General features: G+C 37.1%; 1 protein-coding gene across 3 annotated transcripts in view; it reads left to right on the forward strand.

The window, feature by feature from the left end:
- Positions 1–2,653, forward strand: part of LOC128652381 (death-associated protein kinase 2) — a 310,674-nt gene extending 308,021 nt beyond the window's left edge. For all 3 annotated transcript variants that reach the window (XM_053705320.1, XM_053705323.1, XM_053705326.1), the window contains one exon: positions 1,511–2,653. In XM_053705320.1, coding sequence (XP_053561295.1) covers positions 1,511–1,591 — 81 coding nt within the window. In that variant the 3' untranslated portion in view covers positions 1,592–2,653. The remainder of the gene's footprint in view (positions 1–1,510) is intronic.
- Positions 2,654–13,798: the final 11,145 nt, after the last annotated feature.

A 13,798-nucleotide genomic window follows, 5' to 3' on the forward strand; every position in this document is an offset into this window, starting at 1 on the left:
CAGCTTTTGGGAGAAAGGTTTTACAGGCTGTGGTGCCCCTCAGATTAGGGTCTGCCTTTTCTTTACCCCTCCCATTATCATTCAGTGTCCTCTAGATCTTGGGTATAGTTTTCCCAACAGTAAGGAATGATGATGTGGACTCTCCTCATATAAAGAAGAAAACATAAATTATGGTTACCTGATAATTACATTTCCTTCTGTATGAGGAGAGTCCTTGGCCCCCGCCCGTATACTCCGATAGGTGGATAAAAATTTGTTTTTCTCTTCCGGCACCATTTATACTTTTTCTCCTACTGTTCCTTGTTCCCTTGGCAGAATGACTGGGATATGAGGGAAGTGGGGGGAGTATTTAAGCCTTTGGCTGGAATGTCTTTGCCTCCTCCTGGTGGCCAGGTTCAGTATTTCCCAACAGTAAGGAATGATGCCGTGGACTCTCCTCATACAGAAGAAAATTAAATTATCAGATAAGCATAATTTATATTTTTTAGTTCACCTTTTTCCTGGGGTCACATTCTTAATTTTGTTTCTTCCTGGAGAACGAAAAAAATGGAGCAGAAGGCCGCATGTGGCCATTGGGCCGCAAGTTGGCCATCCCTGGTATAAGGAATAACAAACCTCCAAAGGGATGCACCCAAACACATTGTGCTGTTCAATTCACTGTTCATGCCAATTTCAGAAGACAAAAATCAACAAAACGTATAGAAATAGAATCTAGAAGTTATTGTTATAAGCAAGAGGTTCTCTTTTTATTTAATAGTACCTGCTTTGACTCTTGACACTGTTGATGTCTGTTCCAGAAGACACAAACCAACAAAACATTTATAAACTGCTATAAAACAAAGTAGATAAATTAAAATAAGAATGCTTGTATACAAAAGGTTGTATATTCCATGAATTTGTTCTAGGAGTGTCTATGCAATTTTGTTGTCTTTTGGAATTGGAGTGATATCAAGAGAGCTAGTGCTGCTGGGCAACAAAGGCCTTAGAGATGGTCAGCTGGTAGACTATATTATTATCCTTGTCAGCTTGAACAGCAGTTTGTGTTTGATTTGTAACTGCTCTATTGCATATGCCAGGGTTTTGCAAACTGTTTCTGTAAACAGCCAGATGGTAAATATTTTAATCTTTGTGGTCAAGATTGAATTATTATATACATTCAGTACGTCCATATCAAGAGAGAATACAAATTTCCATACATTTTTATCTACAAAATTAAAAACATATTACAAATGAGCCACTAGGAAACTTACTTTGGCTGCAGCCTCCTTTTCATTTTTTTTCTTATGTGAAGAATTTCTGCTGTGATGAGCATATGCTATTGCCACGCTGGAGGACAATGCACTGCTGTGGCACCCTCTTTTGTCTTTTAGATGCTATAGCACCGTACTCTTTCACCATTCATGAATGTCAGGAGAAGACATCCTCTGATTGTAGACTTCACACCTCATAAATCCTTACCATATCTATGAGAAGTGACACTGACATCACATTTTGTTTTAATCTCTTTCAGAGGCAGTGTGAGAGTGATCAGGAGGATGAAGCAAGTAAACCTGCCACACTCTTACGAAGACGTTTAAGCAGTTGCTCTTGACCAGAGTTAACCACTGTCCCCTACCTTGTCCTCAAGCATGTGGAGAAATTACCCTGGTGGCCCTTCCAAATGTGACATGTCAAAGCCTGAAGACAAGTTGCTGCTAAAAAAAGGCACCAGGATGGGCTTTCAGAAATATGTAGCCTTCAAAACCACTTTAACCTGCATGTCATTGTTGCAGGATTTTAATGAGTATTGCATGGCTTTAACTCTCTGCTGCCTGATGAATCCTGCTAACTCCATCTTTCATCACTGGCAGCCTACCAAACATGCCTTGACTTTGAAATGTTTCATGCCTGAGTGCTTTTACTTTATCACTACTAAAATATATAAATATGTGAAACTGCACGTATGGAAACTTTACATGGCCTGTGTATAACTTGAAAAATATGATCGTTCTACACAGTCTACTTTAATAGTTACATTTATTTTATCCTGTTTATCACAGGAAATAACACCAATGATTATGATTATATATATATTTTTGACATCCTTTTTTAAATGTTTTTTTAATACATTCAGAAGCCCAAATATTCTGAGTTATTTTTACATTAAAGGTGCATTCACTCATGGTAAATGTTACATTTTGAATCAAATATTGTGTCTGCCAATTTTTATTTTATTTAACTAACTTGTAAATAAATGTTTTGTGTGCTTATCTACAACCGAGTGTATTTAGGCTATTTACCAGCAAGAACAGTCTACTGTCTCTTCCACGCTGAAGTTCCTGGAATAATATAGTCTGCAAGCAGATTTTAAGATAATGCTTGCCCTTGGACCGTCAACCAACATTGTAAGGCCATGCACTAAACGTGTGATTCACAAAGCATATCTCAGTTTATATTCCCTTGAAATAATATTGCCTTTATTAATTGAAAAGCTTGTTGAAGAAGAACGTCTGGTGATATTTAATAAGAGCTGAACGGACTATGGCCCTGATGATTGAAACTGCGATATATTCAAAAGGAATCCATCATGGGAACAAGATTGCCTGTGAAATATTCAAAAGGGCTGAACAGCCTGCAAGAATGAAAAAAATAAAGAGAGAATATATTCATGAAATGTTTTAATACATTTGTTTATTCCTTATTCTTTTTATATAAAATTATCAACCCAATGAACCCGCTACACAGCTCTATCTTTGAACACCCTAAACACCATAACCTCCAACACAACCTAAGGCCACTACACTATTAATACCTTAAGCACAATAATTCCCAACGCATCCTAACAACTCTAAAATATTAACCGCTTAAGCATCACAACACCAATGCAACCTAACACCTCTACACTAATAATCCTTAAGCACCATAACCCCCAAAGACAACCTAATCCCTCTACACTTTTAACCCCTTAAGCAACATAACCCCCAACGAAACCTAAGGCCACTGCAAGCTAAAGAAAATAAACAACCCTTTACACAACCATTGCAAGAAACCACAACAACTTAAAGGCTAACACAAAATAACCAAAACATGAAACCACAACCTAAATAAACAAAACAAGAAACCACAACAACCACAACCTAAATAAACAAAACAAGAAACCACAACAATCACCAAATAAACAAACCACTAAACAAAATCTAGAAACAACTAAAAACAATTACATGAAAAAACAAGAAACAAACACAATAAACAGCAGTAAACAAAAAACCACCATTTGTCTCACTATCAGAAGTCTTCATCAGATGTAATCCACATCAATCCTTCCAAAAAGGAAAAAAAAACAAGACTCCTTTTCTTCATCAGATGTAATCCAAATTTATCCTGGTGTAGAAAAAATTCCCAAAAATCAAAGGCCAAAAAAAAAATCAAAGAAGGAAAAAAGCAAAAAAAATAAAGGCTCTCCTTTTTTTCTTCATTAGATGTAATCAACATCGATCCTGGCAAAGAAAAAATCCAAAAGGGCCAAAAAAACAAAAACCACGGCTCCTCTTCTTCATCAGATGTAATCAGTAAGGTTCCCGGAAACCGTGGTCCTCCATGTCACCAACAAGCGTGGTCCTCTTTGGAGCACTGCATCTGTCACCATTGCCGAGGACCTTATGGATTACATCTGATGAAGAAAAGATGGGGAGCTTTGTCTTTTTTTTTGCTTTTTGTATTTTTTGTTTTCATCACCAGGATCAATATGGTTTATATCTAGAGGCCCATTTATCAAGCTCCGTATGGAGCTTGAGGGCCCGTGTTTGTTGCGAGTCTTCAGACTCGCCAGAAACAGCAGTTATGAAGCAGCGGTCCATAACCCTGTCCACCTGCTCTGAGCAGGGGGACAGGAATCTCCACAATTCAACCCGATCGAGTACAATTGGGTTGATTGACACCTCCCTGCTGGTGGCCGATTGGCCGCGAGTATGCAGGGGGCGGCGTTTCACCAGCAGCTCTTGTGAGCTGCTAGTGCAATGCTGAATACGGAGAGCATATTTCTCTCCGCATTCAGCGAGGTCTTGCGGACCTGATCCGCACTGTCGGATCAGGTCCGCAAGACCTTTGATAAATAGGCCTCCTAATGTAGTCTTCTGATAGTGAAAACTTTTTTTTTGTTTATTGCTGGTTTATTGTGCATATTGTTTTTTCATGTAATGTTTTTTTGTTTGTTATTTGGTGATTGCTGTTGTGGTTTCTTTTAATGGGTATTTTGTGTTGGGCTTTAAGTTGTTGTGGTTTCTTGTAATGGTTGTGTAATTTTGTGCAATGGGTTGTTTATTTTCTTTAGTTTGTAGTGACCTTAGGTTGCATTGGGGGTTATGGCGTTTAAGTGGTTAATAGTGTAGAGGAGTTAGATTGCATTGTGGGTTATGACGCTTAAGGGGTTAATAGTGTAGTGGCCTTTGGTTATGTTGGGGGTTAAAGCGCATTATATGTATATAAAATAATTTATTTATATGTATTTTATTTTAATGTATAATGCAATAATATGTATTTTAAAGGGACAGTAAAGTCCAAATTAAACTTTAATGATTACTATAAATGTAATTTCAGATGTAATTTTAAACAACTTTCCAATTTAGTTTTATCATCAAATTTACTTTTTTTTCTCTTGGTATTTTTTGTTAAAAGCTAAACATAGGTAGGCGAATAGGATGATTTCTAAGACAATGCAGTCCACCTCTTATCTCACTGTCTGGCTGTGGATAGCTAATAACATGTACATGTAACATGTGGGCCATATAGATAACATTGGGCTCACTCGAGTGGAGTTATATTTCTTGCAATTAGTGCTGACTATTAAATAAGTCTGTGAAAAGATCTGACATAAGGATACCGTCTGCAAATGCGTTATGCAAAACTGGGGAAAGGTAAATAAAGGGGTTATCTATCTTTTTTAAACAATAACATTTTTGGTGTTAGTTAACTGTAACTTTATGTATTTTAGTTACTTTAATAATGTTTTATTTTTGTAGTTTTTTTAGGCATTAGATGTATTTTTCAGGATATTAATCTCATAGAAGAATGTATCCACTACTTTACAGTTTTACATAACTACATTTCTTTACCTTTGCAATAATAAACATAATGCAGTTATGTAAAACTATAAAGTTGTGGCTACTGTCTTGTATTACATAATAAATATCATGAAAAATATTACAAAAAAAAAGCACCCCAAAAACAAGAAAAACAAAACCTTTTTAAAATCACTACAATGCTTAAAATACATAGGCCTAGATTATGAGGGGAGCACAATATTGCGTTTTCGCAAGCTCAATATTTGCGCTCCACTAAGTAATACCAGCGCGTGTAAATAAGTGCTGGTATTGCAAGTATCACGAAATAGCGATTCCAAGTGCTCCAATGGGAGCCTCGTTCTCATGCCATCAGACACGGCAAACCATCTAGTGCAGGGGGTAATTTGTGCAGTAGTGGGCAGCAATATTTATATATAAATATATACATATGTGTATATACACATATAAACACAAATATATATGTATATAAGCATATACAGTATAAACACAGTCCCCATTCACATCAATGTAAAGGCACTTTCAGTGACGTTTTTTCAAACACCCCACATCACCTCACTTTAACCCGTTGTAACTGCTTTGTGCAGTTTTTTTTATTAAAAGAAAAATGCTTATTTTTTATTTATGTCAAAGAACTGTCCACTTTATTTGGTGGGCAATTGGGGCACATTTTTTTTCATAAACCAGGGGGCTGACCCCTGTTTTTTGCGCAAAGTGAAACCACAAGCTCGCAGAAGCATTAACCAGCCACTTTTGTAATGGCTGGTTATTTAACGTGCGCCTGTAAACGTGCACATTTACTCCTTTACTGGCGCATGTTAAAATAGTGCTCCACTTGTTATATAGCCCATAGTATTGCATTACACAATAAGATGCATATAAATAAAATATATTTCCATGTATCCCCACAGCTCCTATAGGTTAAATAGGATTTTTTTTGTCTTTATTAGTAAGGTAGATCTCAGACTTAAGGAATATATAGGCGTTTCGTTGGAGGTTGATTGACATTCCATGGGAGTAACCTTTATTTTAAGAGGGAATTATTGCTGTAAGGTTGTAATATTCAAAGCTCTGCCCTTCATGTTAGATGCACCTTTTTCATCCATATCAGTCTCGCCAGTTCTTCAGTGGCGAGCATTTTCAGTGTATAAAGTCTAGTAGCTGTACAGTGAAACATAGTTACTCTGGCATTATTTGAAGTGTTCCTATACAGAAACCTTTTTTTGTTTTCGCGAACACACAGTCTATGTTGTGTAGGAACTTCAAATACAACCCCCCCTATTGATTTTGCAGATGAGTGGCGATGTATGCTAACTTTGGGAGAAGCATCGCCACTCGTCAGCACAGAGAAAGTCAGCCCACTTTCTCTCTTTATATATAAATATATCGCCAGACCTATTGCGAGACTGGCAAGGCCAAAAGGGGCAATTTCTTGTGGCAATCAGGCCCTATAAGAGAGGTGAAATAGAAATAAAGGTAAAGCACAGAACAAATGGACAGAATTGCACAGACACTGCATAACACAATGTATTCAGGCAACTGCTTATTATTTGTATGATTAATGGACAGTGAGTCGCTTACTGAATGTAAATTATGGACGGATCCTTCATAGTTTTCTTGTAAAGCTTAATACTTCAATTAAGACTGGAGATAGAAAAATATTAACACCACCACTACTTAGGCAATTTGCAGATAATTATGTTAGAAAACCAACAATATTAATAGTCATAAAGTTTACTCTCTTAAATGAATACAACAGTAATAAATAATATCTGGAGTAGGTGCCGTTTATAAAAATAATAAGTAAAAATACAACATAATTCACAAAAAAATTAAGTTAAACTAAAAAAAGCTCTTCTTGCCTTGAACTTAGAGTGGGTTTTACTAGTTGTTGGATGCAATAAAATAAAAATATTAAAATAAAATTTAAAATAGCGGTGACTATTGAACACTTAACAATAAATTCAAAGTAACGTCAGGATCATAAATCCTTAAAATGTATAAAAATGAATGGGAGTGGAGCTAAAGCTCAAGCTGGATGGATGCACATCACCTGAGCTCTGACAAAAAAAATAATATTTTATAGACTAATTAATACCTGTATCGGTTACGGAGCATGAGGCTCTTCAACCATGATATCCTAGTGAGGACCGGGAAGGTGGTTACTTACTCTGGAGACAATTCCGCACAGCAGCTGAGACGGAGTTTGCCTGTTTGCCACATTTGGCCAAACCCCTGTGGCAGGGGCAAAACTACGGGGGGTGCAGAGGCCGCAGCTGCGACTGGACCCCTAGGGTGGAAAAATAAAAATCACCCCCCAATAAAAAAACGTTTATCTGCCACTGCCTGCACTGATATCATGTGAGTGTGGCATCATGCTTTACTAGTCTCTCTGACTACAGGGGTTAGTGTTTCTGTTTTACCCATTGGTGTTTGTGTGTGTGTGTGTATGTATGTATGTATGTGACTGTGTGTATTTATGCATGTATGTGTGTGTGTATGTATGTGACTGTGTGTGTATGTATGCATCTATGTGTGTATGTATGTGTGTGTATGTGTTTGTGTATGCATGTATGTATGTGACTGTGTGTGTATGTATGCATCTATGTGTGTATGTATGTGACTGTGTGTGTATGTATGCATCTATGTGTGTATGTGTGTGTGTATGTATGTATGTGACTGTGTGTGTGTGTGTGTGTGTGTGTGTATATATGTGACTGTGTATTTATGCATGTGTGTGTGTATGTATGTGTGTGTGTATGTATATATGTGTGTGTGTGTATGTATGTATGTGACTGTGTGTATTTATGCATGTGTGTGTGTGTGTATGTATGTGACTGTGTGTGTATTTTTGCATGTATGTTTGTGGAACCAGCAAATTACAGACCTCAGATTAGACTTTGTCACTAACTCACTATATACAGTACTGGGGGTTAAACAGTGTCACTATATAAAGTAATAGGGGGTCAGACAATCTCACAGACTGTGGGCACAGGGTACCTCCTTTTGCAGACATGTAATCTGATTCACATTATTTTTCTGTGTTAAATGTAAAAAAAAAAAAAGATATGAATCAAATTCACCTTTTTTTGGGGTTTCTTGCACCTGGGCCCTGTGGTTTCTAGTTACGCCTCTGCCCCGTGGCGTACTACTGGGAATACTGCAGGACATCCTCAGCTCTGCTGAAATACCTCACCGTGCAGAGCTGAATCACAGAGCCATATGGTATACTGGATGACAGCGAGTGTACCCATAACCTGCTCTGAAATCTGATTATTAAAGTTGGCACAACATTTCATATTAAAAGATACTGGACTTGTGCCAAAACAACATTATATGTGCAAAATCAAACAGAACTGAACTAGTTGTTTTGAAACCAGAAGCAGCCTACCTCACTGGCTGCACTTCTCACTAAAATGCAGCTAGCACTAATACACAAACAACAAATAAGGAAGTGGCACCTAATGTATCAATTGTATACACATTAACCCTTTGTTTCAAACTAACATTTGGGGTTCAATTTATCAAGCTTGATGCCCCGTGTTTCTAAAGATCGCTGCTCCATAACCTGTCCGCCTGCTCTGAAGCAGCGGACAGAAATCAACCCGATTGAGTTGATTGACACCCCCTGCTAGCGGCCGATTGTCCGCGAATCTGCAGGGGGGCGGTATTGCACCAGAAGTTCACAAAAACTGCTGGTGTAATGATAAATGCTGACAGCGTATATTGAAATAGAGGTACCTGCAGGGATTAGAGACTCACAAAATGATTTAATCTGTATTCTATAAACAAAATGCATACAAGGGTCTGATGATACTATGTTATTTCAAGATTATTTTCAATGTTAGCAAAATGATTCACTTACAGTCATGGGAAAATGAAAGTACACCCTCTTTGAATTCTATTGATTTACGTATCACAATATAATAGCAATCATCTGGTCCTTAGCAGGTCTTAAAATTAGATAACTACAAACTCAGATGAACAACACCACATGACATATTACACCGTGTCATGATTCATTTAACAAATATACAGCCAAAATGGAGAAGCCATGTGTGAAAAACTGAGTACACCCTTACTGCTTCCATAGGAATTAAGAGGCTAAGTAGCAGCCAGATGCCAAATGCCCTTGATTAACTGATCGTACGCAAGTGCGACCACCTCTATAAAAGCCGAAGTTTTAGCAGTTTGCTGGTCTGGATGTGTATTAACACAATGCCAAGGAGGAAAGACATCAGCAATAATCTTAAAGAAGCAATTGTTGCTGCCTATAAATCTGGGAAGGGTTAAAAGGCCATTTCCAAACAATTTGGGTCCATCATTCTACAGTGAGAAAGATTATTCACAAGTGGAAAACATTCAAGGCAGTTGCCAAGCTTTAAAGGAGTGGACGTCCCAGCAAATTCAGGCCAAGGTCAGACCGTGCAATGCTCAGAGAAATTGCAAAAAACCCAAGAGTTACATCTCAGACTCTACAGGCCTCAGCATATTAAATGTAAAGTTCATGACAGTACAATTAGAAAAAGACTGCACACGTATGGTTTGTATGGAAGAGTTGCCAGGGGAAAGCCTCTCCTCTCTAAAAAGAAAATGGCAGCACAGCTTAGGTTTGCAAAATTGCATTTGAACAAACCACAAGACAATATCCTTTGGACAGAAGAGACCAAAGTGGAGATATTTGGCCATAATGCACAGCGCCACATTTGGTGAAAACCAAACACAGCATATCGGCACAAACACCTCATACCAACTGTCAAGCACGGTGGTGGAGCTGTGATGATTTTGACTTGTTTTGCAGCTACAGGACCTGGGCACCTTGCAGTCATCCATCGACCATGAACTCCTCTGTATACCAAAGTATTCTAGAGTTAAATGTGAGGCCATCTGTCCGACAGCTAAAGTTTGGCCAAAATTGGGTTAAGCAACAGGACAATGATCCCAAGCACACCAGCAAATCTACAACAGAATGGCTGAAAAAGAAAAGAATCAAGGTGTTGCAATGGCCCAATCAAACTTCAGACCTCAAGTGGATTGAAATGCTGTGGGGGACCTTAAGAGAGCTGTGCATAAATTAATGCCCGCAAACCTCAATGAACTGAAGCAACGTTGTAAAGAAGAGCGGGGCAAAATTCCTCCACAACAATGTGAGAGACTGATAAAGTCATACAGAAAATGATTACTTCAAGTTATTGCTGCTAAAGGTGGTTCTACAAGCTATTGAATCATAAGGTGAACTTAGTTTTTTACACATGGCTTCTCCATTTTGGCTTTATTTTTGTGAAATAAATCATGACATGGTGTAATATGTCATGTGTTGTTGTTCATCTGAGGCTGTATTTACCTAATTTTAAGACCTGCTAAGGACCAGATGATTGTTATTATGTCCTGATACGTAAAATCATAGAATTCAAAGAGGATGTACTTTCTTTTTCACATGACTGTTTACAGATAAAGATAATTTAGATGAAGGTGACATTATATACCTGACTAATCAGCTGAATAACAGTGAGCAAGCTTAGATAGATATATTGTTTACAGCAATTTCAATCTATCTATCTATCTATCTATCTATCTATCTATATATATGTGTGTATATATATATATATATATTTATTTATTTTTCCTTTGTCTACGCTTATATGACTAGTTTGGATAAAAGTGGATATATTAATTTGCAGCTTACAACCGACTCTTAATACACGATAATAGTGGTTAAGTAATTGGCCTCATTATATTTTTTTTCTTACTATAAGCATAAAGCAAAATGACTAGCAAAGGTCACACACAGACAGTAAAATATTGCATTTCTCAGTCACAATCTAAGAAAAAGAAGAGTTGAAATCAGCTCTACAAGACTTAAAACAGGATATTGTGGAAATAGGAACCAGCATAGCAAACCTAGAAGAAAAGGTTGATGATTTAGCTGATGAAATAACATCCTTACAAAAGTCTCTGCTTGAACACAAAGCACACATTTGTCAACTTGAAGCAAATTTGGAGGATGTTGAAAATAGATCCAGAAGATCCAATTTAGGAATTAGAAATTTACCTGAAACTTATACTAATCTGTCGACCACTTTAATATCCATATGGAAACAGTTAATACCCAATACTGAATAAAACCTGCTTATGGACAGAGATCACCGTGTGCTAAATAAACCTTCCATTACTAATGCAGCAAGGGATGTGATAGTTAAAGGGAAAGTCTAGTCAAAATTAAACTTTCATGATTCAGATATAGCATGCAATTTTAAACAACTTTCCAATTTACTTTTATTCTCAAATTTGCTTTGCTCTCTTGGTATTCTTTGTGGAAAGCTAAACCTAGGTAGGCTCATATGCTAATTTCTAAGCCGTTGAACTGCCTCTTATCTCAGTGCTTTTTGACAGTTAGACACTGCTAGTTCATGTGTGTCATATATATAACAGTGTGCACAATACCGCCGTCAAGTTATATATGAGTCAGCACTAATTGGCTAAAATGCATGTCTGTCAAAAGAACTGAGATAAGGGGGCAGTCTGCAGAGGCTTAGAAACCAGGTAATCACATAGGTAAAAAGTGTATTACTATAACAGTGTTGGTTATGCAAAACTAGGGAATGGGTAATAATAAATTATCTATCTTTATAAACAATAAAAATTCTGGAGTAGACTTTCCCTTTAAGTTCCACTACTATCACATCAAAGAAAAAATATTGCAAATAGCTTGACAGAATCCAGCTATTGAATATGAAGGTCATAAAATATTACTTTTTGCTGATCTCTCACCTATTACACTTAAAAAAAAGGAGAGACATAAAGCCAATTATATCCACGCTACCTGAACACCAAATAAAATATTGTTGGAACTTTCCATTCAAATTGTCTATCATCTATAATAAGGTATCGTCCTCATGTTCTACATTGGCAGAAGGCACGGAAGTTCTTTAAAAACTTAAATTATTATCCAATAATTTGGAAACCTCTTTACTACAAAGATCACCTAAAATAAAAACTTTTCTTGTGGAATGTCAACTTCCCACTATTGATATGGAAGAAGTAAATACTTTAAATGACCCAATCACTATTAGTGAGTTTATTAATGCTATTAAACAAAACCATCAAAAACCTTGGGTCCAGATGGCCAATTGGCCGCTAGCAGGGGGTGTCCAACCCGGTAGTATAGGATCCGGCGGATTGATTTCCACAGCCTCAGAGCAGGCAGACAAGTTATGGAGAAGCGGTCTTTTTACCGCTGCTTTATAATTTGGCCCCACAGTCTTTTCTGACCAAGTTGGATTTATAAAGAATAGGGAGGCCCCTGATAATATCAGAAGGATTACAGATTTGGTGGATTTCACCAATGAAAAGGGAACGCCTTCTCTGTTTCTCTCGCTGGACGCAGAGAAATTGTTTGATAAGGTTTCTTGGACATATGTGTTCCAAGTATTGGATGCTTACGGCATTAAAGGTACTTTAATTAGGTAGCTCAGTTGGTAAACAACCTGACTACAAAAAAAAGCCTGTTTGAAAGATCCAAGGTCACAGGTTCAAATCCTGGCAGGGCCGACTCAGCCCTTCATCCTTCCGAGGTCGATAAAATGAGTACCATTAAATTGGGTAATAATAACAACTATTACTATTCAGCTGCCGATTTGGTTAATTCCGAGAGCGAGCGCTGAAATAGCGCTTTGAGTCCCACTGGGAGAAAGGCGCTATATAAATACTAGTTATTATTATTTTCAAAAAACTATTAGATCTATTTACTCTTCTCCAACAGCATATATTCAAGTGGCAAGCTATCAGTCAAACATTATTCACATAAAAATGAAACAAGAAAGAACTGCCCATTGTCCCCTTTATTATTTGCACTCAGCATTGAACCCTTATCTTCCAGATTAAGTCTGGTTCCTGATATTTCATGAATTACTGTTGGTGGGGGAAAAAATTAAGATTGCATTGTTTGCGGATGATGTGATTCTTACACTTACTTAGCCTCATTTATCCTTACCAATAGTCTTTCAGATAAGGGATAGGTTTGGTCATATATCTGGGTATAAAATAAACAATAGTAAATGTGAAGCAATTGGAACAGGTTAATTTGAACATACCAAAAATTATTATCCTTAAACGTTGATTTTTAATGGGTAAGAAAAGCTATTAAGTATTTAGGAATTGTTTTTCCAAATGATCCTAACAAATTGTTTCAGTTAAAGTGATAGTCTAGTCAAAATTAAACTTTCATGATTCAAATAGAGCATGCAATTTTAAGCAACGTTCTAATTTACGCCTATTATCAAATTGTCTTGGTTCTCTTGGTATAGTTATTTGAAAAAGTAAGAAAGTAAGCTTAGAAGCCAGACCATTTTTGGTTCAGCACCTGGGTAGTGCTTGCTGATTGGTGGCTTAATCTGGAAGCTAATGGTTCAATGCTGAGTGCAAATAATAAAGGGGACAATGGGCAGTTCTTTCTTGTTCCATTTTTGATGTGAATAATGTTTGACTGATAACTTGCCACTTGAATATATGCTGTTGGAGAATTCCTTCTCTTTGCCTTCTGTGCATGGAGGAGGTGAAGTTTAGGTGTCTGAAGAATTTTTTTAATTTCATCTACAAGCATGTTTTTGGGTATAGCCATATTCCACGTCATTCCTTGCAGTCAGGTAGTGGTGGCTTTAAAGCAGTTAGGAACTTGTAAGAGGTACTTACTGCATTTTCCTAACAATTGCTGCCCTAGTTTAGAAAGCCAGAGTTGGCTA

Source organism: Bombina bombina, chromosome 1, assembly GCF_027579735.1.
Source record: "Bombina bombina isolate aBomBom1 chromosome 1, aBomBom1.pri, whole genome shotgun sequence".
NCBI classification, from domain to species: Eukaryota; Metazoa; Chordata; class Amphibia; order Anura; family Bombinatoridae; genus Bombina; species Bombina bombina.